General features: G+C 44.3%; 2 protein-coding genes across 2 annotated transcripts in view; both read left to right on the top strand.

Annotated features, from left to right (window-relative positions):
- The window catches only part of LOC120049887 (cyclic AMP-responsive element-binding protein 3-like protein 2), a 29,500-nt gene extending 11,192 nt beyond the window's left edge, over nt 1–18,308 (top strand). Inside the window, exons 2-12 of the mRNA XM_038996376.1 lie at nt 10,342–10,573; nt 10,817–11,001; nt 11,115–11,190; nt 12,835–13,043; nt 13,362–13,508; nt 14,814–14,872; nt 15,129–15,197; nt 15,664–15,763; nt 15,988–16,111; nt 16,876–17,107; nt 17,259–18,308. Of these exons, the coding sequence (XP_038852304.1) occupies nt 10,342–10,573; nt 10,817–11,001; nt 11,115–11,190; nt 12,835–13,043; nt 13,362–13,508; nt 14,814–14,872; nt 15,129–15,197; nt 15,664–15,763; nt 15,988–16,111; nt 16,876–17,107; nt 17,259–17,331 (1,506 nt within the window). The 3' untranslated portion in view covers nt 17,332–18,308. The remainder of the gene's footprint in view (nt 1–10,341; nt 10,574–10,816; nt 11,002–11,114; nt 11,191–12,834; nt 13,044–13,361; nt 13,509–14,813; nt 14,873–15,128; nt 15,198–15,663; nt 15,764–15,987; nt 16,112–16,875; nt 17,108–17,258) is intronic.
- A 2,837-nt stretch (nt 18,309–21,145) lies between these two features.
- Nucleotides 21,146–25,000, top strand: part of LOC120049886 (diacylglycerol kinase iota-like) — a 46,610-nt gene continuing 42,755 nt past the window's right edge. Inside the window, exon 1 of the mRNA XM_038996375.1 lies at nt 21,146–21,652. Coding sequence (XP_038852303.1) covers nt 21,420–21,652 — 233 coding nt within the window. The 5' untranslated portion in view covers nt 21,146–21,419. The remainder of the gene's footprint in view (nt 21,653–25,000) is intronic.

Raw genomic sequence — 25,000 nt, 5'->3', positions numbered from 1 at the left:
GCAAAGGGACCAGGACGACTGATCCGTGTAAAGGAAAGAATGAATGGGGCCATGTATCGTGAGATTTTGAGTGAAAACCTCCTTCCATCAGCAAGGGCATTGAAGATGAAACGTGGCTGGGTCTTTCAGCATGACAATGATCCCAAACACACTGCCCGGGCAACGAAGGAGTGGCTTCGTAAGAAGCATTTCAAGGTCCTGGAGTGGCCTAGCCAGTCTCCAGATCTCAACCCCATAGAAAATCTTTGGAGGGAGTTGAAAGTCCGTGTTGCCCAGCAACAGCCCCAAAACATCACTGCTCTAGAGGAGATCTGCATGGAGGAATGGGCCAAAATACCAGCAACGGTGTGTGAAAACCTTGTGAAGACTTACAGAAAACGTTTGACCTCTGTCATTGCCAACAAAGGGTATATAACAAAGTATTGAGATAAACTTTTGTTATTGACCAAATACTTATTTTCCACCATAATTTGCAAATAAATTCATTAAAAATCCTACAATGTGATTTTCTGGATTTCTTTTTCTCATTTTGTCTGTCATAGTTGAAGTGTACCTATGATGAAAATTACAGGCCTCTCTCATCTTTTTAAGTGGGAGAACTTGCACAATTGGTGGTTGACTAAATACTTTTTTGCCCCACTGTATATACTGTATCCTTCACTATCTATTCTTTACTATCTATTGCATCTTAGCCGCTCTGTCACTGCTCATCCATTTATTTTATACTTATATATTCTCATCCCATTCCTTTACTAGATTGTGTGTATTAGGTTTTGTTGTGGACTTGTTAGATATTACCTGTTAGATACTGCTGCCTGCACTGTCGGATCTAGAAGCACAAGCATTTCGCTACACTCGCAGTAACATCTACTAACCATGTGTATCTGACCAATAACATTTGATTTGAATTTAGAACAAGCTGTTTAGGATAGAAGCAGACATTTGTCAGGGCACGGTAGTTTGTGTTTTAATCGTTTTTTTCTTTTTATTTCGCCCAGCACCCATTTCCTGGGCTGTTCACAAGTGTTCACTCCGTATCCTTCGTCCCTTCCATCTCTCTCACCCGCTCCCTTTTTAACCCTACTAACCTACTCCTTCCTCTCCCTCCTACGCTGTCCCTACTTTTCCTCCTCTCTTCCCCCGAGGCAGAGTGGGGGAAGGGACAGTCGAGGGGAACATGCCTACTCCTGCCCCATAGTCTAAACACAAAGCTCCTTCACCTCTCTGATCCCGCTCTCCCCCTGCATTTTTACATTGACATCATTTTCCTATTAGACGATGTCAACCAGAGAGACATGTATTTGAGTGCTTTCAGAACAACTTAATATATGCATGATTGAACAAGTTGTTTCTCTCAGCAGGCATGTAAGCTTTTCACTGGAAGCCCTTATGCTGAAGGGGGCTGTGACTCCATTTAACAACACCCACTACACTTACACAGAGAGAACGCTTGATCAACAGTTGAAGGACGTCAGTGGGGCAGAGTGACTGCATGGCCGGTCACTGTGTCAGAGCAGGCTTGGGGGAAAAGTTCAATGTCACTGAAGCGGGGTGTGTGAGTTTTGGACTCAATTAAGCTGCCTTGGTAGGAAACCATGGGAAACCATGGGAGACAGAGTTTTCCAGACACTAGTCATCTTCCAGCCTCTTGTCTCTCTGCCTCTCTCTCTCTCTCTCTCTCTCTCTCTCTCTCTTTCCCTTCTTCCCTCCCTCCCTATTTCCATCTCGGATCCTGCTGCTGTAGTCTGACTGTCAGTGGTGTGTGTGTGTCTGATAACAGTCACTGTCTGAACTTTGACCCCGAGGATGTTCAACTCATGAGCTCAACGGTCAGTCATTAAGACGATCTGAAATTCCACAGCAGCAAATTCCATTTTTCACCACTTTCACCTACTTTCTTTTTTTTTCTTCTACTTTTGAAGTCATCTTTTTCAAATCCAACTGCCCTCCCTAACCACATAGGGTACACACTTTCCCATTTAAAGTGAACTGCTTTTCAAAAGCAGTGCTCCCATATGGGCAAGAGGTTGTAAATCACAGGAGGCGGTGAGAGGACGACTGCTCAAAATCAATTATGGGATGAAGTGAACGGAACGGTATCAAGCACATGGAAGAGACGTGTTTGATGCGTTTGCTATCGTTCCATAGGTTCCGTTCCAGCATTTCAGTTAAGGTGCCACCAGCCGCCCGTGGTGTCAATGTACCCTTTAGTACACTGTAATGTCATTTAGCCATGTCCTTTTATCATGCAGTAGTTTTCTCCGTCTCAATTCACACTACTTCTCGTGATTATCTTCTGAAACACACCGTGTTGTGGACAGTCAACACATCACACTGGTTAAGCAACACTCCCACTGGTATTAGTATCCTGGAGTTACAGACAAACCCTTCCCCCTCTCCTCCACCGAAGCCTATCCAATCAGCGGGTCTCATCGGTCATTCTGCCTCCTGACCCTTCACCCTGCCCAAAGGGGGATAACTGGGTCACGTAGCGGCCGCGTTTTGGTTGAAATGACTCGTCACAAACGTTTAAAATGTGAAGAAGACTGCATGAGCTTCAGTGTTCTGTTAATGAAAACCCCAAAAAAGAATAACGTTTTCTATCCCGATCCTGTTTCTTTGGAGCCTGACCATGGGATTGGATCGTAGCATTGCATTGGTCCAAAGGATAGGAACACAACCCTGGCTTCAGTTGGTCCCTTCAGCCCCCCACCAGCCTCCCCAGTCTGGAACCCCACCAAACCCCCCCAGTCTGAGCCCTGTTTCCTGGCCTCTGCCGTGCCGTCAGCCTTGATAACCCCCAGATACAGCTGGAGCTCCAGGCCTGGGGTGTGTTCATCCCTGCTGGGAATAACACCAATATCAGCCAACCACAACAGTCAGAACAGTCTTTATCGTTGTTGTTTTGAGTTGGTAATCTGTTGAAGACAACCTGTCCTTCCTGCTATCGGAGCCATCAGTCTTAGGGGTTGGAGCGGGGACGGGCTGACTGTGATGCAATGACTAATGCTACATGACTAGGTGGCAGGCATCCAAAGCAAATGCGTGTGTGTGTGTGACTGTTTGTGTGTGTCATTTATCAGTGAGTCAGTACACAAGGAAGAGTCCAGGGCAAGGTACAGCCTCATGCGCACACACACAAGGAAGGTGACCCTTGTGCCCATGTGGGCAGTGTTTGTGTGTGTGTGTGTGTGTGTGTGTGTGTGTGAGAGAGTAATTTCTTCCCTCTCTTGGTGCACATCTGGTTTATGTTTTTCAAGGGAAGGTATTGCGTCATCAATTCCGCCTCTTCCCTTCCCCCGTGCTTGACCTACTTCCTCTCTTTGCCTAAACACACTAAACACACACAAACACACACACATTTATGCCCTGGGGGGTCAGATATTACAGACCACCTTCTCATCCCCCTCGACTTCAACATTAGCCCCGTATGCCATAGTGTGTGTGTGTGTGTGTCTGCAGAAACCATCCGTCTACCAGCTGGAGAAGGAGTCAAGAGTCAGGTTACAGCCCCTCACCCAAACACCCCTAACAACACCTCTCCCCCCCATTACCTCACCCTTCCCTCACCCCCACCCCAGCCGCCTCTGTGCCAGGCCTAAGACAAAGGAGAGGCCTTCCCTCCCATCAGGAGCACCTCTGGAGCAGAGGGAGCCTAGCCAATGACCCACATCCCCCTGCACACACCACCACAGCCCCACCGCCCCAGCCCCCTCCATTTTATGTCCCTGAATAGTCAAGGTAATGACTGAGAGAGAGGGAGAGGTTTGTGGTTCAGTAGGCCTCGACAGTCTAACCTCTCCCTAGAGACCTCCAACACCATAGAAGAGCCAGAGCTTCATTCCTCTCCTCCTCTTCTTCTTCCTCTTGTGAAGCTAGTCAACACCCAACAGTTTGTTCACCATCATCATCATCTCACCAAACCATTACTGTCACACAACACATGACAAGGGACAAACATGATGGATAGGGGTGTCTGTCGGTGGTTGTCCTGGTAAGGGTCCAGATTTTCCTGTGTGACAATCGCTGGGGTCGGCTGTTCTGCTGCTAGGAGACGTGAGCGCCAGTGATGGGATTGTACATTTTCTGTTGGTTATGGATTCGATGTGACGTAGCCAGCAGTCCTTTCTCCTTTACCCTCTTACTTCCTCTTCTATAACCTTCTCTCCTCTCTCCCCTCTCACCTCACCTCTCTTCCAACTTGTCTCCCCCTCTCCCCTTCTCTCTCCTCTCTTTTCCCCTCTCCCCTTCCCCCTCTCTACCCCTGCCTACCTCTCTCTCTTCTCCCCTACCCAAACACAGGCCAGATGCAGGGTGAGACACTTTTTAGACACAGTTACACGAGGCCCATTTTGTGTGTGTGTGTGTTAGAGGGTGACCGATTAATCGGAATGGCCGATTTAATAAGGGCTGATTTCAAGTTTTCCTAACAATCGGTAATCTGCATTTTTGGACACCGATCATAGCCGATTACATTGCACTCCACGAGGAGCCTGCGTGGCAGACTGACTACCTGTTATGCGAGTGCAGCAAGGAGCCAAGGTAAGGTGCTAGCTTGCATTAAATGTATCTTATAAAAAACAATCAATCTTAACATAATCCCTAGTTAACTACACATGGTTGATAATATTACTAGTTTATCTAGCTTGTCCTGCGTTGCATATAATCGATGCGGTGCCTGTTAATTTATCATTGAATCACAGCCTACTTCGCCAATTGGGTGATTTAACAAGCGCATTCGCGAAAAAAGCACTGTCGTTGCACCAATGTGTACCTAACCATAAACATCAACGCCTTTCTTAAAATCAATACACAAGTATATATTTTTAAACCTGCATATTTAGTTAATATTGCCTGCTAACATGAATTTCTTTTAACTAGGGAAATTGTGTCACGTCTCTTGCGTTCTGTGCAAGCAGAGTCAGGGTTTATGCAGCAGTTTGGGCCGCCTGGCTCGTTGCGAACTGTGTGAAGCCCATTTCTTCCTAACAAAGACCGTAATTAATTTGCCAGAATTGTACATAATTATGACATAACATTGAAGGTTGTGCAATGTAACAGCAATATTTAGACTTATGGATGCCGCCCGTTAGATAAAATACGTAACGGTTCTGTATTTAACTGAAAGAATAAACGTTTTGTTTTCGAAATGATAGTTTCCCGGATTTGACCATATTAATGACCTAAGACTCGTATTTCTGTGTGTTATTATATTATAATTAAGTCTATGATTTGATAGAGCAGTCTGACTGAGCGGTGGTAGGCAGCAGCAGGCTCGTAAGCATTCATTCAAACAGCACTTTCCTGCATTTGCCAGCAGCTCTTCGCTGTGTATTCAAGCATTGCGCTGTTTATGACTTCAAGCCTATCAACTCCCGAGATTAGGCTGGCAATACTAAAGTACCTATTAGCAATACTAAAGTACCTATTAGAACATCCAATAGTTAAAGGTATATGAATTACAAATGGTATAGAGAGAAATAGTCCTATAATAACTACAACCTAAAACTTCTTACCTGGGAATATTGAAGACTTTGAAGGAAAAGGAACCACCAGCTTTCATATGTTCTCATGTTCTGAGCAAGGAACTTAAACGTTAGCTTTTTTACATGGCACATTTTGCACTTTTACTTTATTCTCCAACACTTTGTTTTTGCATTATTTAAACCAAATTGAACATGTTTCATTATTTATTTGAGACTAAATTGATTTTATTGATGTATTTATATTAAGTGAAAATAAGTGTTCATTCAGTTCAGTATTGTTATAATTGTCATTACAAATATATATATAAAAATTGGCCGATTTAATTGGTAGCGGCTTTTTTTGGTCCTCCATTAATTGGTATTGGCGTTGAAAAATCATAATCGGCCGACCTCTAGTGTGTGTGTTAATATAAACATACTAACTAAACACACACACACACCAGGCCTGCTAGAGGATTACAGAGAGGCATGCCTGAAAGTATCTGAAGTCCTACTCCTTATATATGCCCACATGACTCCTTATGGAGAGTTGGAGTCATACAGTAGTATGTGTGTGTATATGAGTTGTTTGTGTACTATTTAAGTCATGTGTACAGGACTGAGTGTTTCCTATGGTGGTTTAGAGTATATAGAGCCATATAGGGAAACTACTAGAGTATGACTGGGTATGTAACAGGATGTTTAGCGTGTAGAGTCGGTTAAAGAGGTCACTCTGACTACTGTAGTAGGCCCACTGGACAGACTAGCATTTGTATTGAGTTCCCTTCCAGCTGGACATGTAGAAAACGTTATAAGTGGGAAAAGAGCGGAAAGAACATTCCAATGGCGAGTGGTCAGTTTTGTCTCTCTCCCTCGCTCACTCTCTCTGTCTTTCTCTGTCTTGGCCTGAATCAGACTGTAACTCAACCCACATGCCTGGCTTCCTGCCATCTCTACCCTTCTCTCCTTGCGCACCCTCTCTCCTTGTTCTCCCTCTTTTTCTTTCTTTCTTTCTTTCTTTCTTTCTTTCTTTCTTTCTTTCTCTCTCCGTCTCCCTCTCCTTCTCATTCCTTCCACATTCTCCAGGGTGTTCATCACCTTTTCCACCTGCTGTCTTCTTTTTTCCTATTTGTCATTCCACCCTTTTCCTCTGAATGTTGCTCTCTGTTTTCCAAACTAGATGATATCCATGAAGATGCTTCTAGATGCTTCCTATCCCCCGCTGTAGCATTTTAGAGACCGGCCCTCTCTGGCTAATATTCCTATTGGCTCAGGTCTGTGAGTTTTGCCCGGAGACAGAACTCTATTCTAGAGCAGGTGAAGGTTATTCGTTAAGGAACTGAACTCGGGGTGGAATCAGGACAATAACGTAACTGTTTGGCTGACTCAGTGGTTTCCAGCACACTGCAGTACAACCTGAACGGTCGGCTCCAAATCCTATGCAGTAATGCTTCTTAGCGTTACTGTGAAGTCTGTAGGCCTATTCGTTTTAACAACGTGCGTACTTTAATAAATGTCTCTGGTGTTCTTCTTCTTAGTTTTAATCATGAAGTTAAAGACGGCCGTTTTACCTTCTAAACAGCTGTGGAAGTTGTTGTGAGAGAAAAGGCCTTTGTTTCACAAGGAGGTTGTTGTCTCTGTGGGTCTTTTTGTTAATGAGCAACACATTGAAACATCACTCCCTCCCTCCCCATTCCTCAGCTCTACAGTAACACTGTTCCCTACTGTACGACATCACGCCACCCTCTGACACACGCACATACGTGCAGGCAAACATACAGACACACACACACACACATTATATGTCAATGGAGATATATAGCAGTGGGGGTATAGGATGGGAGTATATGGAGATATATAGCAGTGGGGGTATAGGATGGGAGTATATGGAGATATATAGTAGTGGGGGTATAGGATGGGAGTATATGGAGATATATAGCAGTGGGGGTATAGGATGGGAGTATATGGAGATATATAGTAGTGGGGTATAGGATGGGAGTATATGGAGATATATAGCAGTGGGGGTATAGGATGGGCGTATATGGAGATATAGCAGTGGGGGTATAGGATGGGAGTATATGGAGATATATAGTAGTGGGGGTATAGGATGGGAGTATATGGAGATATAGGCTACACTAAGGTCCCCTGACACTTACAGATGTATGGTCTTAATTTGATCATCCTGTTGCAGGAGAACTTTGCAGAAGTGCAGGAAATTCAAAACGTGTAGTGTATCTTAGGTTTAAAAAGGCTTCTGAAGTTTGTAATTTCCACTTTAAAATTAAAGACTTAATTTTCCCTTACAAAAAATGTATCAACCCCTAATGTCCATTAATTATAATCCACATAATAATTCACATTTCCTGTTTCTGAAGGATTATTTTCCTGCTTTAGCAAACTGGCTCGAATAAAGACCCCACATCTGTAATGCAGTTCATTACAAGTCCAGAACACAGAACTCTGTTACATGTAATCCATCCAGCGGTCTGAGTCAAAAATGGGTGACCTTCTCAGTGACAGAGATTGTACACCAGAAAGTGCATTTCTGTACACCAGAAAGAGCATTTCTGTACACCAGAAATTATCCTAGTCATCCCACCACTGGTTAAATTCAGGGGGAAATGGGTATGACGCTACAAGCTAGGCACACCTGTATTTAGGGAGTTTCTCCCATTCTTCTCTGCAGATCCTTTCAAGCTCTGTCTGGTTGGATGGGTAGCGTTGCTGCACAGCTATTTTCTGGTCTCTCCAGAGATGTTAGATCGGGTTCAAGTCCGGGCTCTGGATGGGCCACTCAAGGACATTCAGAGACTTATCCCGAAGCCACTCCTGCATTGTCTTGGCTGTGTGCTTAGGGTCATTGTCCTGTTGGATGGTGAACCTTCGCCCCAGTCTCTGGAGCAGGTTGTACTTTGCTCTGTTCATCTTTACCTCGACCCACACTAGTCTCCCAGTCCCTGCCGCTGAAAAACATCCCCACAGCATAGTGCTGCCACCCCCATGCTTCACCGTAGGGATGGAGCCAGGCTTCCTCCAGACGTGACGCTTGGCATTCAGGCCAAAGAGTTCAATCTTGGCTTCATCAGACCAGAGAATCTTGTTTCTCATGGTGTGAGAGTCTTTTGGTGCCTTTTGTCAAACTCCAAGCTGGCTGTCATGTGCCTTTTACTGAGGAGTGGCTTCCGTCTGGCCACTCTACCATAAAGGCCTGATTGGTGGAGTGCTCTAGGAAGACTCTCGGTGGTTCCAAACTTATTCCATTTAAGAATGATGGAGGCCACTGTGTTCTTGGGGACCTTCAATGCTTTTTGGTAGCCTTCCCCAGATCTGTACATCGACACAATCCTGTCTCGGAGCTCTATTAACAATGCCTTCGACCTCATGTTTTGGTGTTTGCTCTGACATACACTGCCAATTGTGGGACCTTATATAGACAGGTGTGTGCCTTTCCAAATCATATCCAATCAATTGAATTTACCACAGTTGGACTCCAACCAAGTTGTAGAAACATCTCAAGGATGATCAATGGAAACAGGATGCACCTGAGCTCAATTTCGAGTCTCATAGTAAAGGTTCTGAATACTTATGTAAATAAGGTATTTCAGTTTCGTTTTTTTTTATACATTTCCAAAAATGTCTAAAAACCTGTTTTCACTTTGTCATTATAGGGTACTGTGTGTAGATTGCCGAGTATTTTTTTTATTTTATTTAATCAATTTTAGAATAAGGCTGTAATGTAACAAAAAGTGGAAATAGTCAAGGGGTCGGAATACTTTCTGAAGGCGCTGTATATCATTGTGTGAAACCAACCAAAAGCACGTTTTTGTGTTCGCGAACGGGCGATTCATTACTTTTATAAATCACAACAAAACACATGCTATTCAACGGTTTTTTTGTTAGGTCATATACTTTATATTCCCCGTCCCCCACTGGCTCACAGAAGACATGATGAACTGCTGTTGATGCTAGCTGGCAAGCTGTTTCAATGTAGGTATTAGCTACAAAAAATATTACCTAGTCAGACCATTATTACTGTTCCAGCTGGCTGATAGGCGTTATTAGGTAGGTCATGTTAAATAGAGGTAAAGAAGTACATAACCTGAAAAGCAGAAAGAGGTATGGAGGTAGAGAGTTAAATTAGTATACACCCATCTGATAATGACTTTCAAGTGCAGGGTACAATACCGTCACACACATGGAATGCTCCCTCAGTTTATTGAGTGCATTTCTTTGACCCGAAGGTCTTCATGACGACACAGAGGTAGGGAATCTAAAAAGTGGAGGGCAGAGAGGGGAAGAAACATTGGACAGCTGAGGTTGAGAGGCCTGTCCTAACCTGTCCCAAGCAGTGACGAGAGATGAGTTTTCAGGTCACAGCAAGAAAGGAAGATGGGAAGGAATGTGCATGGAGGAATGTTCTGAGGGTAGGATGGGGGGATGGAAGGAAGAAAGAAAGGAGGAGAAGTGGAGAAGATGGCTGCCAGCCTTGGCCTTTACTCAAAACATCTCACCGTGTGGAGAGATGGGAGGATGAGATATGGCCGCTCTGATTGGTTGGAGCCATATCAGCATCTATTGTCACTGGAAGAGAGGGGATTTTACAGCTCTATGATTGGCTGTTTGTTGCTGGCCTGGGGGGGCTTTTCCTCAAAGGCAAGTGCTGATAGCCATTAAAGAGCTTTATAGGCAGTAATTACAGACTAGCTACAGGTACAGGTATATGCTATAATAATGACATGGTATATGGTGTAATAACTAGACAGTGTGACGACTAGATGGTATCATATCTGTGCTCTTAGCCTCAAGTCTGTGTTTCGCATGTGTCTTTTGTCAGTCTACCATTAACATCCATATCTCCCTCCCCCCCCTCTAACAGCACTTCACAGACCTCCTGGACGACTTTTCCCAGGATGCTTTGCTGGGCCAGCTACTGAGCGACCCCTTCCTGTCCGGCCGGGAAGGAGAGGCCATGGATGAGGGGGAGGATTTTACCCCGTCCTCCCCGCTGCCGCCCCACATCCAGGCGGAGCACTCCTACTCCCTGTGTGGGGACTCCCGGCCCCAGTCGCCCATCTCACATCTGCCTGGGGAGCAGGGGAGTGATGCAGGTGAAAGGGGGAGGACAGAGGGAGGAAAGAGGGGAGGGTTTTGGTCCTCAGTGACAGTTGTAGATTACATGCGGTATTGTAATGTATAGACTATCTATGGTATCTATAACAAAAAAAGAGGGTGGCAATACAGAAATATGTGGAGATGTGTACATTCAGTGCCGCACAAGACACAAACAGTACGTACAGTATCTAATGTAAGTGACAGTGTTGATGCCGATGTGTCGTGTCTCTTTCTATTAGAATCAGATGGTGAGGATTGGCCCGTGGAGCAGGAGGAACAGATGGAGGTGTTGCTGTGTGACCCTCCAGCCCTGCTGCCCACCCTAACCCTCTCCCTGGCCCCCGAGGGCCACATCACTGAGGCCCCGGCCCCACCAGCCCACAGGCCCAACCCACAGACCGCCACACAGGGCAAGACCAGCAAGGTAATAGGACGTCTAGAGTCACAGCACATGCAGACAGGCCGACATGCACTCACAAATACACACACAAACGTGTGCACGCGTGTAGAGTCTCTCTCTGCTGTCTGATTGTCTAGGCGAAGGAGATTGGTGAGATCCAGATCAAACTGGAGCCTCATGAAGTGGACCAGTTCCTCAACTTGTCTCCTAAAGGTGAGATCTGACGCACACCGTATCGTACTGCCACTCTACTCATAACCTCTCTGTATGTAGACCCCAGACCTGGGTCAAATATACGTGTCAAATACTGTGCCAACTCTTTCCACCTCATTAAATAATATAATATATGCCATTTTAGCTGACGCTTTTATCCAAAGCGACTTAGTCATGTGTGCATACATTTTGAAGATAAAACAAGCACACTTTAAGTCTTTGACAATGTATATGGTATGTACAAAATATTTGTTTTGAATACAAACGCTCTGACGAAGGTCGTGAGGCCGATACGCAGTGATACTATCCAGAGCAGTGTGCGGGTTTCTTCTTTAAAAAAAATTAAAATACAAACGCAACATGTAAAGTATTGGTTTCATGAGCTGAAAGAAAAGATCCCAGAAACTTCCATACGCACAAAAACCTTATTTCTCTCATTTTGTGCACAAATTTGTTTACATCCCTGTTAGTGAGCATTTACCGTTGCCAAGATAATCCATCCACCTGACGGGTGTGGCATAATCAAGAAGCTGATTAGTTTGTATTTTTTGTATATATATATTTTTTTAAAGAAGAAACCCGCACACTGCTCTGGATAGTATCACTGCTCTTTAATAGGCTTACGTATCGGCCTCACGACCTTCGTCAGAGCGTTTGTATTACACAGGTGCACCTTGTGCTGGGGACAATAAAAAGCCACTCTACAATGTGCAGTTTTGTCACACAACAACACAATGCCACAGATGTCTCAAGTTTTGAGGGAACGTGCAATTGGCATGCTGACTGCAGGAATTTCCACCAGAGCTGTTGCTAGAGAACTGAATGTTATAATTTGGCAGTACGTCCAACCTGCCTCACAACTGAAGACCAATGTGTATGGCATCGTGTGGTCGAGCGGTTTGCTGATGTCAACGTTGTGAACCGAGTGCAATTGCATTTTATCGTTTGCAGTTTCAATGCACAGAGATACCGTGATGTCATCCTGAGGCCCATTGTCGTGCCATTCATCCACCTGTACACAATTCCTGGAAGTTGAAAATGTCTTCCATGGCTTGCATACCCACCAGACATGTCACCCATTGAGGATGTTTGGGATGCTCTGGATAGACGTGTACGACACCGTGTTCCGGTTCCTGCCTATATCCAGCAACTTCGCACAGCCTTTGACGAGGAGTGGAAGAACATTCCACAATCACAGGCCACAATCAAGAGCCTGATCAACTCTATGCGAAGGAGATGTGTCGCGTTGCATGAGGAAAATGGTGGTCACATCAGATACTGACTGGTTTTCTGATCCTCGCCCCTACTTTTTTTTTTTTACGTATCTGTGACCAACAGATGGATATCTATATTCCCAGTCATGTGAAATCCATAGATTAGGACCTAAGAAATGTATTTCATGTTGACTGATTTCCTTTTATGAACTGTAACTCAGTAAAATCTTTGAAGTTGTTGCATTTATATTTTTGTTCAGTATAGTTACTATGCAGGCGGATCAGGGTTGTGCTGCTCTGAGGACCCCTTCTAGCCACTGATGGATGATGTTGACATTAAGCACAATCCAATGTGTAAATGTTAGTGTTGATCAACTCCAGAGAACGTTTGCAAGTGTGTAACCTGTTTGTGTCTGTTTCCCCTCACAAGGTCTGGAGTCTCTGCAGATGCCACCCACCCCTCCCTCCTCCCACGGCAGTGACTCCGAGGGCAGTCAGAGCCCGGTACACGCCAGCACCCCCCAGAGCCCCTCCACCCCCTCCTCTCCCCTCAGCCCTGCGCCCTCCCAGGCCGGCCTCAAGGTGTCTCAGCGCACACCCTCCTCCCTCTCCAACTCCCCTCTTCTCACCGCCCCACACGTAAGTACAACACAGACTGGGGACCAGGGATTCACTGAAAAGATACAAGGACCCTGTTGGCATAATATGAATCCTTCCAGCCTTCCTTCAGGTGATCACTGATCTGAGAGAGATTGGATAAGTTAATGCGAGGTTATCACTGTATTGCGTTCACCAATCTAACCTGGTCAGATCAGTGACGACCTCATGAAAGGGAAGGAATGAGCGATGGAACTATTCAGAGAACAGATACAGGGAAGTCACTGAAACAAACAAGATACAGTATGTCAGTTTATCTGATGGGCTCTGATGACACTTCCTCTCTCTCCCCCCCCGTAGAAGTTGCAGGGCTCTGGCCCCCTCCTCCTGACAGAAGAAGAGAGGAGAACCCTGGTTGCCGAGGGTTACCCTGTTCCCACCAAGCTGCCCCTGTCCAAGGCGGAGGAGAAGGCCCTGAAGAAGATACGCAGGAAGATCAAGAACAAGGTGGGCCTTGGGATTACGATTTCTGAAATGAAATGTCAAACAATAGTTAGGAACATGAATATAAACGCAACATGCATCAATTTCAGTGATTTTACTGAGTTCATTTAAGAAAATCAGTCAATTGAGGTAAATAAATTAGGCCCTATTCTTAATGTCACATGACTGGGCAGGGCCGCAGCCATGGATGGGCCTGGGAGGGCATAGGCCCACCCACTTGGGAGCCTGACCCACCCACTGGGGTGCCAGGCCCAGCCAATCAGACTGAGTTCTTCCCCACAAAGGGCTTTTATACAGACAGAACTACTCCTCAGTTTCATCAGCTCTCTGGGTGGCTGGTCTCAGACAATCCCGCAGGTGAAGAAGCTGGATATGGAGGTCCTGGGCTGGCGTGGTTACACGTGGTCTGCGGTTGTGAGGCTGGTTGGACGTACTGCCAGATTCTATAAAATGACGTTGGAGGCGGCTTATGGTAGAGAAATTAACATTCAGTTTTCTTGAAATAGCTCTGGTGGACATTCCTGCAGTCAGCATGCCAAATGTGCACACTCTCAAAACTTGAGACAACTGTGGCATTGTGTTTTGTGACAAAACTGCACATTTTAGAGTGGCCTGTTTATTGTCCCCAGCACAATGTGCACCTGTGTCTTGATCATGCTGTTTAATCAGCTTCTTGATATGCTACACCTCTCAGGTGGATGGATTATCTTGGCAAAGGAGAAATGCTCACTAACAGGGATGTAAACAAATTTTAAACAAAAACATTTTGGAGAAATCAGCTTTTTAATGCGTATGGAACATTTCTTGTATCTTTCATTTCATCTCATGAAGCATGGTACCAACACTTTACATGTTGCGTTTATATTTTTGTTGACCAAATTCTGTATACAGTGGGGTCCAAAATGATTGGCACCCTTGATATAGAGCAGCAATAATGACTGTATATGTTGTTTTTAAATACTGAGACATAATACTGTATTCTCATTCAGGATTATAAATATAATCATTTTATACAGTCATTATTGGTCTTTATCAAGGGTGACAATAATTTCAGACCCCACTGTGCATATGTTTATATTTAAGAGAGACAAAGGGTCTACCTCTGACCCCTGACCTTTGACCTTCCCTCTGCAGGCGCAGGAGACGGAGGCTCTATGTATTTCTAGAATCTTCTTTGATATCTTTATTATTTAATGCTTTCTATTTCTGCCTGTGGCCGACATGTAATAACACACTTCAGAGTGATACATTCAAGTGATACTTCCGTGAGCCACGACGTGGCGTAATTTTCGACATCCTTTCTTTCAGATCTCTGCTCAAGAGAGCCGCAGAAAGAAGAAAGAGTACATGGACGCCCTGGAGAAGAAGTGAGTCTTTCGTAATGTTCTCATTCAGCGTGAAATCAAATGTGTTGCTTTGGGACTGCGTTTTTGGCCCTTCTATTTCTTTGGTCATTCATTTGCATCATCATCAATGCTATAGATAAACACTTTATTATGACAATTCATAAAACTCAAAAGTGCTTTTGACACGTACGTACAGTAACTTCTGTCTAAGCATTGTCTCCCCTTGTTATTTCTTCTAACCTGTCACTGATCTTGTAATTCCCCCCTTTGTCCACAGGGTGGAGAACTGCTCCAATGAGAACAGCGAGCTGCGCAGGAAAGTGGAGAATCTGGAGTGTACCAACAAGTAAGAGACATACATTACATGGTGCTCTGGGGTATGTTTTGTGCTTCATCCTTTCCTACATTATTAATCCAACCTTGTAAAATTGTCACACAGCTCACTGAGTCGATCGGAGCGTTATGTTTTGTTATGTTTGCATGGGTTTGTGCACGAATACACACCGTGTAACATTGTCTGTGAAGTCACATGTTAGTCCAGTGAAGTGTATAATTCTCTGCTGTTCTTTTCAGCTGTGTGTGTGTGTGTGTGTGTGTGTGTGAGAATGCGTGTGTGTGAGAATGCGTGTGTATGAGAATGCGTGTGTGTGTATTGTCTTCGGCAGGGTGTGTGTGTGTGTGTGTGTGTCTATGACTAAGCTCTGACCCCTTCATTACCTTCTGCCCTTTCTCCCCCCCCTTCCCCCCCCCCCCCCCCCCCCCCCCTCATCCCCTCTACCCTCATCCCCTCTCCCCTCGTCACCTCTCCCTAGGACTCTAATACAACAGCTGCACTCTCTGCAGGCAGTGGTGGCAGGGAAGGTTCCCCGCTCCTGCAAAGTCACTGGCACCCAGACCTCTTCCTGCCTCATGGTGAGACTCCCCAACACAACGCTCAGCCCTGTGTGTATGTGTGCGTCGATGTGTGTGTGTGCGCGAGCGCGCATTTGTGTTTCGTATTGATTGGATAACCTTTTGTTTTCCATTTTATATAACTCCTGCATGCTCTGTGTGTCAGCTGTTGTGGGCAGCCTATCTTGTCCTTTTCATGTAAATGTTTGACTGTGGAGCCTAATGACATATGTGTGTGTGTCTAGGTAGTGGTGCTGTGCTTCGCTGTGTTCCTAGGGAGTTTCTACCCCAGCCTGGGTCCCTGCTCCTCCATCACAGAGACTGGTCTCTCCAGAGACATGGCCATGCAAGAGTCTTACACAGCTACAGGTACTGTACACACACACACACGCTCACACACCACACACACACAGTCAGTCATACATTGCACATTCATGTTTCATGGATTAATGCTGATCTTTTTAGTGTGTGTGTGTGTGTGTGTGTGTGTGTGTGTGTGTGTGTGTGTGTGTGCGAGCGAGCGAGGCATTAGCTCTGAATCTCTGCGTGCTGAGGGACTAGCAGTGTTCCGTAATCCTACCAGTCACACACACGCACACACACCTTTTGGAGTGTTTTGGCGTGGCCTCCTGGAAGAGTGTTCACTTGAATGTCATCATTTCCCATTCCGAGGGACTATCATTAGCATGATTAAACTGCAATGCAGCCATTTTAATGATGACTGATCTTTGCTCCCCTACCGCTCTTCTCCCTCCCACACACAGCCTGTTTGCCACAGAGCCCAGTATCAGTGCTGCTGGCAGTCCGCCCTACAGTAGAACAATCTGTATGTAGGCTATGTACAGAGCAAGGTTTACTGTTGGTAGGGTTAGCGTTTTTTGTGTGTAATCCATTTCATAAGACTTCATTTGTAAATCTTGTTAAGAGGGTTGTAGGATTGCATTAGTAGTAGACTTGATCATATCAAAGGATTATACCGTCCCTGAAAACCAAAAGACATTTCAACAAGGAAAGATATAAAAGATTAAGATAGGCATGTCATTGTGTACTTTCTCCTTTCTGGACATGATGTGATCAGATAGGTGTTTAAAAAAAAAATATATATATTTTTTTTTACCCATGATCCTTCACAGTGAAGTCCAGGAGCCTGCTGTCCTATGAGGAGAGAGGGCTGGACGAGCCACACCTTCTGGGTCTGGGCGGGGACTATCCTGACCAGTTGGAGAGGCCCACGGTCGTCATGGCAGCGTGGCGCTCTGAGAAAAAGCAGCAGAAAGGGGAGGAGTCACACCGTGCTGAGACACGCCCACCTTTCAACAACAGTGATGCGAATCCACAGAAACCCCTGCTGTTAGACCTGCACAGGTAACACACACACACACACTTATGGTAGGCGATGATATCAGAGACTGTATGAGACAGAAAAACTGTTTTTGACACGATTTTGGGGTATTGATGTCAGTAAAAGTCTGGTAATGTAGCTTCTTATTTGTTTGTCTCTCTTCTTCTTCTCCAGGTCTCTGGAGCAGAGGGTGAACGACAGCACTAAAATCATAGAGCTGGAGAGGACAGTCAACGAGACGTCATAGGGTCTACCTCTGACCCCTCACCCCTGACCTTTGACCTTCCCTCTGCAGGCGCAGGAGACGGAGGCTCTCTGTATTTATAGAATCTTTTTTGATATCTTTATTATTTTATCGTATGTAGTTGTTCTTTTATATTGTGTTTTTATTCCATTCCAATAGTACACCATCGTCTGATATATTTTTGTGTTCATACTTTGTTTTTTATTTTGCCTTTTTATTTGCTTTACTTCTTTATATATTTTATAATATCCTTTGCTCTAGCCATTATGCTCTGTTATATTTGAGTGAGTGGTATATCTTTCTGTATTTCTATGGTGATATTCCCCTTCGTGTGATGGTGGTGTTATGAGAATGGGCCCCCGTAGCTCTGTGAATACTCTGCTGATGTCTTCACAGTAATGGGGCTTAGTATCTCAAATGCTATTTTCTTTCCGTATTCTTTTCCTATTGATTTTAGTCAGGATTGATTCAGAATATCACATTTTTTCCTAAAATATGAGTATCTGTCAAAAGCCAAAGGTCTTCGTAGCAAACCCTATTTTTGTAAATATAAAAAATAACAATGTAATGTCAGCCTACATGTGTGCGGTTAGTACAAACAATGTTGACTGATGTTGATCGATGGTTGCATGTTGTGACAATCAAACTTTCTAATACAGCGTGATGACAAAGTACTTTATACCAAATAATGTGTGTAGGGAATGTGTTGTTTCCTAAACTAAGATACTTCCTTGCTGGAGGGAACACCACGCTGGCCTTGTGATATGCAATGAACCATTATGAGGTTTCTGCTAGGTCATCGTCTCCGTACCACCTGCACGGTCTCACACATATACACACACGGATGAATAGAACCAAACCGCGCCTTCTCCTTTGGCCTGCACCCTGCCGTCAATCCACTCTCACTGTGTCCCCAAAGAGCCCGTTGTATTCTTATTTATTGTATATAAACTGTTGAGTCACATTTTGCCTCCACTGGACCTGTCTTTGTCTTCATTGGTTTTGTCCTTTTTGGTTTTTTGATTAAAACAAATCAATATTTTCCGTAGTAAAAGCATCAGCTGCCGTGTAAGATTGTCCTGCTTTTGAAGTGTAATTGAAGTCATGTACTGTGTGTTTGAGACCGCAAGTACGTATTCACTCACTGTGCGCATGTGTCAGTCAATAATGACATAAGCGTCAGAAGTCGTACTAAGCCCTTCCCAAAGGTTTTGACATCAGCCATTCAAATCAACTTATTCAAATGTTTTAACCCTGCGGTTCTCAACTGGTTTTGCCTCGGGACCCAAATAGAACCAGATTGTCTCAGCCACGATCCAATATTCACATGGTGGTTTTTTGGGGTTTGTTGCCAAAATGTAATCTGGATTTTTTTTTTTTTTTACAGTACTATTTGATAGTAAATGTACTAATTATATGACAAGGGAACAACAGTACCTCATTTTTCATTTTGTCCATATTCTTGATGAAGAATGTTAAGTTCACTGGGTTGAGACGGCAAAATCAACCAAATAGTTCTGATTTCTACACACTTTCTACCTGGTTTTAGTCGTTTCAGTTCAGACTGAAATTTAAAAAATTTAAAGTATAAAAAATAAAAAAATAAAGACACTCGCCAGTTGAGAATCGCTGTTTTAACCCACACTCCAATGTTCAAACAAATTACAGCTCTGCCTCTGGACGACTGGTCTATGGATGCGACTGGTGAGCTTGTGACCGTGCGGTCGTCTATGCACATTTCTGTGCGTGCATTTATGCACATTTCTGTGTGTGCATTTTGTCAAATGTCATGTCTGTCTCCCTGCCCGTGAAAGAACTCAGCCTTGATAATTCTCTTTTTTTTTAAACCTCAAATCACATTAACCTAATTTGTATTAAGCACCCACAAAATTCAGAATAGGGTGATTTGCTTAGAATGAAAGTCTCATGGTTGGGAGGTGGGATACTAACTGTGTTTTACAGAAAAACATAGAAACAGACAGACTCACTGACAGAATCAGATGCAATTTGTCAAATTTACTGCAAAAGCCAAAGCATCCTTTCCAATCCTCAACTACTTAGTCATTTCCCTATTCATTCCCATAGTGGGTTATAATGATGCAACTGATATGTCAATTCTGGCAAATGCCAGATGGGCTAGACCATTTTTTGTTGTTGGGTGGGCTGAATGAAAATTGACAGCAATTTATTTTATTTTTTTACATGAAAAATAAAACAATGAGCAAGGTGACATGGACGGCGGTATACTAATCTATAATAAGGGTTTGGCTGATCAGTCGGCAACGGCCAAGATCATGGATCGTAAAAAATATAGGGTGCCTATAAATGTAATTCGAGCACATTCTACATTGTCACTTCACTCAAAACAAATGTGTGGCGGCTAAAACCATGATTTGGTCAAACAGTAAAGTGTATTATCCTCATGATTCCTGTAATGAAAGTGGCTGTCCTGCCCCTGTGTCTGTGCCCTCGCTGGGGCCTGCTGCTGTGATGAGCGAGCCCCTCTCCTACCCCCCCCATCAGTTCGAAAGACAAATGCGTTCTGATTGTATAACATTGAAAAATGCAATTGCGGAAAAAGCACAGCTTTGGAAGCTTCGTTACCTTCTCTCTGACGAAGAGAGGAGGGTCTCAGCTTTCTGTAGGTATCATTTTATTTATCAACTCTCAATATTCAGCTCAATAACTATTTTGATATGGCGAAATGCGCACTGGATATTGCGAGGGCCTCATGGGTAGGACATTCAATTTACTGTTGGATGAATACATGGCTACTATCGGTGTGTGTTTATATTTAGAGTTAGCTATCTAATGAACTAATTTTGTGTTTTCACTTTCTCAGGTTTTGAACCCTAAATTAATTATCCTATTATATGAGTTAGTGCACATAAAGATGTATGTAATTCATCTCTTTTGGAAAAAAGGAGGAAATTCTGGTGTCCTATTTGACAAGGGTGACCAGTCGTTCCTGATTTCCGGGGACAATCTCTGATTTTAGAGCGTTCCCTGAAATTGTCCCCGATTAGCCCTCAGAAAGAAAAAAGCAACTCTGAAGTTAAATTGAGGCAGATATTTCAATAATCAAACGCTGTACCCAATCATATTTGAATGTAAAAATAATGTCTATATCCCTGTTCCAAACTAATTTCCTCCCGCGGTTTCGCCACAGACCTTTTATGAGAATGTTTGATCAGTGATACATTGTAACCACCGCGTGAACTACGCCCATGGCTAGAAAGTGCATCCAACAGCATAGGCTACCAAACTTGTGTGATTGTAAAATTACTAGATAGGCAAAGATTAAGAAAACTGTGGAGGGGCAGTTGCTTTCTGTGTTGTAAATAATGCAAGTATTTCAAAGTACTAAAGCGAAATGTTATAGTTTAATATATGTATTTCCATCCATGCCATTGTTATATATTTTTTTTGGTCAACTTGAAATTCATGACAATCACTGGATTGCACATCAAAATATCTTGAATCATGCATTCCTGCTTGGATGTGTTAGATGAAATATATATATTTTAAAATACCTCAGTAGTCTATTTATTGCACTTATTGAAGGACTATGAATTACTTTGTCTGACCAATTTATGGGCAGGTGCCACCAACAAAGTTAGTGGCACCAGTGACACCAGGGGGAAATTAGTTGGCTGTGCGCATAGTGCTTTGGGCTGGTGTGGATAAAATGCCAGGGCCGAAATCTTGTCTCAGTCCGCCCCTGCTCTGCCCTACTTTTACCATGGTGATGATGCTGCAGCGGAGTGAGGAGGAGCAAGAGTATCCCACAATGCCCTTGTCGGGGCCGGAGATTGATGCTGCCTGCTGCAGCTCGTGAGCTTCTGTTGAGCTTACGCTTGTTGTTCCTGCTGCAGCTCGTGCTGCCATTTCCAGACAGTCATCTCACACTAGCCGTTCGCGATCACCAGCGCGTGCTTGACCGTGCGGCGAACACAGATCCCCGCCGCTTTGGGTCCCTTCAACAAACGCGACCATAAAAAGGACGGACACTGTCATCCAGCGATACCCACCGTAGACCGTCTCTGTCTCCCGGAGTAGCCGGGGAGAGGGGGTCCAGCGCCAGCCGCAGCATGAGCATGGACCCCCTGGCCAAGCCCTGCCCGTCCCAGGCGGAGCACAACCCCGGGACCTTCAGCGGCCGGCTGACGGCGTTGGAAGCTGCCGGGGAGGACAGCGAGTCCGGCTGCGGCGAAGAGGAGGCCATGGGGGGCAGCGATACGTTCAGTAGCCTCGTCGAGATGGAGGTGGAGACGCTGGAGGAGAAATTAAAGGGTCTGGCTTTTAGGAAACAGACTTCGTATCGGTGAGTCAACGGTAGAAGGCTAGCCTTCAGGAATAAGGGCTAGACGTTATTTGGATAAAAACTAGGATTTAGACAGCAGAGAGGAAGATGGGATTAGAGGACTGTAACGTTAGATAATTCTCTGCCCATTTACATTCACTTGGGCTGTTGTTTGTATTGGCAGACATTGACAAAAACACAATCGAACACACAAATAGAGAGAGAGATAGAGCATTTGATAGCGCGAATATTTCTGACATAAGGTCCTCAAATAGTGTATTATTACTAATATGGTAGACTATTACATTATTAAATTGTGATAACTATCAGAGAAGGTTATTTCTCTCTGACTGAACCACGCATTGGCTGTAGCACACTGGCATTCTGACCTAGTGTCCAGAGTGTGTGTGCGAATGCGCATTGTTGTATTTTCTGTGTGTAGTCGTGTGTGGAAGGGGGGGGGGGTTATCTTTGTTGATTTGCAGGCTGTGTGTGTGTGTGTGTGTGTGTGTGTGTGTGTGTGTGTGTGTGTGTGTGTGTGTGTGTGTGTGTGTGTGTGTGTGTGTGTGTGTGTGTGTGTGTGTGTGTGTGTGTGTGTGTGAGTGAGTGAGTGAGTGAGAGAGAGAGAGAGAGTTCTGTCGCCGTGATGTATGTATTCTCACGCCGTGTGTGTAGGGCAGGCTATTCTCCCGAATGTCCGCTTCTGGGGTTGTGGAATTGGCTAATGACCAACAAAACCCAGAGGAAGCTATAGCTTTCGTTCTGATTTAGTGAGAGATGGAGCGTGTGTGTGTGTGTGTGTCTGGTCTTGCATAGCGCAGTGTGTCTGTCTGCCTCTTGTATTGGAAAACGGTCTGCTTTGGAGGTCAAATCAATACCGCCTAATTATTTGTTTTGCCGTTTGGTTTGAGTGGAGAGATGTTCAAATCTTTAGTCTGTCTGTCTGTCTTCTGGTTTGTAGGAGCCGTAGTGAATGAATGCTTCCCAAATTACATGCAGCTCCTGTGTCTGTTTGAAGTCCAAGCTCACCATGGTCTAAGTGTTTGATTCAAAGAAACCTGAGAAATGATGCTGTTGAACATCAAAGGCTCTCTCTCTCTCTCTCTGTGTGTGTGTGTGTGTGTGTGTGTGTGTGTGTGTGTGTGTGTGTGTGTGTGTGTGTGTGTGTGTGTGTGTGTGTGTGTGTGTGTGTGTGTGTGTGTGTGTGTGTGTGTGTGTGTAAAACAATGACTCCTTTCAGACCAGTAATAGGTATCCCCTTCACCAGTCTGTAATAGTGACACTGCCCTCAGGGGGCAGACCACAGCTGGAGAGTGTGTATTGTGGTAATCAGGCAGTGTGTCTGTGTGTGTGAGTGAGTGTCAGTAAATACATTTTGATTGATTGATTGAGACAGACAGGCAGACAGATATATAGATAGACAGACAGATAATAGAGAGAGTGTACTTTGTGTGTTGTATCACCACATTGAGCCGACTCCTACTGGGTGAGTGGTCACACAGGACTGTGTTCCCAGAAAGCTCCCGGCCCTTTCATCTATTCTGAGACGTCTCTGTCTGCTACGCATAAATAAACAGCGCTCAGACACCCAGCGTGTGTGTGTACAGTATGTGTGTGTGTGTGTGTGTGCAGTGGTGGAAAAAGTACCCAATTGTCATACTTGAGTAACAGTAAAGATACCTTAATAGAAAATGACTCAAGTAAAAGTGAAAGTCACCCAGTAAAATACTACTTGAGTAAAAGTCAAAAAGTATTTGGTTTTAAATATACTTAAGTATCACAAGTAAATGTAATTGCTAAAATATACGTAAGTAAAAGTATACATAATAAAACAATTCCTTATATTAAGCAAACCTGATGGCACCATTTTCTTGTTTTTCATTTATTTACGGATAGCCAGGGGCACACTCCAACACTCAGACATCCTTTACAAACAAAGAATGTGTGTTTAATGAGTCCGCCAGATCAGAGGCAGTAGGGATGACCAGGGAGGTTCTGTTTATACGTGCGTGAATTGGACCATGTTCTGTCCTGCTACGCATTCAAAATGTAAAGAGTACTTTTGGGTGTCAGGGAAAATGTATGGAGTAAAAAATACATTATTTTCTTTAGGAATGTAGTGAAAGTATAATAAAGTACAGATACCCCAAAAAATGACTTATGTAGTACTTTAAAGTATTTTTTACTTAATTAAGTACTTTACACCACTGTGTGTGTGTGTGTGTGGTAGTTAATAGATTATTGTGTCATGTCCCTTTATGGGAAATACTGTGCAATTACCCTTTCACACACTCAACACTCTTCAACTGACTCTGACTCTCTTCACACACTCAACACTCTTCAACTTGACTCTGACTCTCTTCACACACTCAACACTCTTCAACTGACTCTGACTCTCTTCACACACTCAACACTCTTCAACTGACTCTGACTCTCTTCACACACTCGACACCCTTCAACTGACTCTGACTCTCTTCACACACTCAACACTCTTCAACTGACTCTGACTCTCTTCACACACTCAACACCCTTCAACTGACTCTGACTCTCTTCACACACTCAACACTCTTCAACTGACTCTGACTCTCTTCACACACTCAACACTCTTCAACTGACTCTGACTCTCTTCACACACTCAACACTCTTCAACTTGACTCTGACTCTCTTCACACACTCAACACTCTTCAACTGACTCTGACTCTCTTCACACACTAAACACTCTTCAACTTGACTCTGACTCTCTTCACACACTCAACACTCTTCAACTGACTCTGACTCTCTTCACACACTCAACACTCTTCAACTGACTCTGACTCTCTTCACACACTCAACACTCTTCAACTTGACTCTGACTCTTCACACACTCAACACTCTTCAACTGACTCTGACTCTCTTCACACACTCAACACTCTTCAACTGACTCTGACTCTCTTCACACACTCAACACTCTTCAACTTGACTCTGACTCTCTTTAACTTTTGTATCCGCCATAGAAAATGAGTGCAGTGTGTGTGTGGGTCTGTGAGTGAATGAGCGTTTGCAAGTGTGTTTGCGCACGTGTGTGTGTGTGTGTGTGTACGCAAGTGTGCGTTTGCAAGCATTCGCGTTTGTGTGGTTGTCTGTGTTGTATGTGGGGTAGCCTATCTCCCAGAGGAGGACGTTCAAAGCCTCTCTCTCTCATGTGGGATACGATCGTTTGTACTTCATCTCCGACCAGGACGCCCAAGATTAACAACCACACAGAGAGAAACAGGACAGGATGGAATAACATCAACTCTGATGTGCTGATCTAGGATCAGTTTAGCCTTTTAGATCATAAGGAGTGCGGTTTATATGGACAGATCCTAGATCAGCACCCCTACTCTGAGA

The sequence above is a fragment of the Salvelinus namaycush genome, chromosome 6 (genome assembly GCF_016432855.1).
Source record: "Salvelinus namaycush isolate Seneca chromosome 6, SaNama_1.0, whole genome shotgun sequence".
Taxonomy (NCBI): domain Eukaryota; kingdom Metazoa; phylum Chordata; class Actinopteri; order Salmoniformes; family Salmonidae; genus Salvelinus; species Salvelinus namaycush.
The sequence above is the reverse complement of the archived record's forward strand: the minus strand, read 5'-3'. Positions and strand labels throughout refer to the sequence as shown.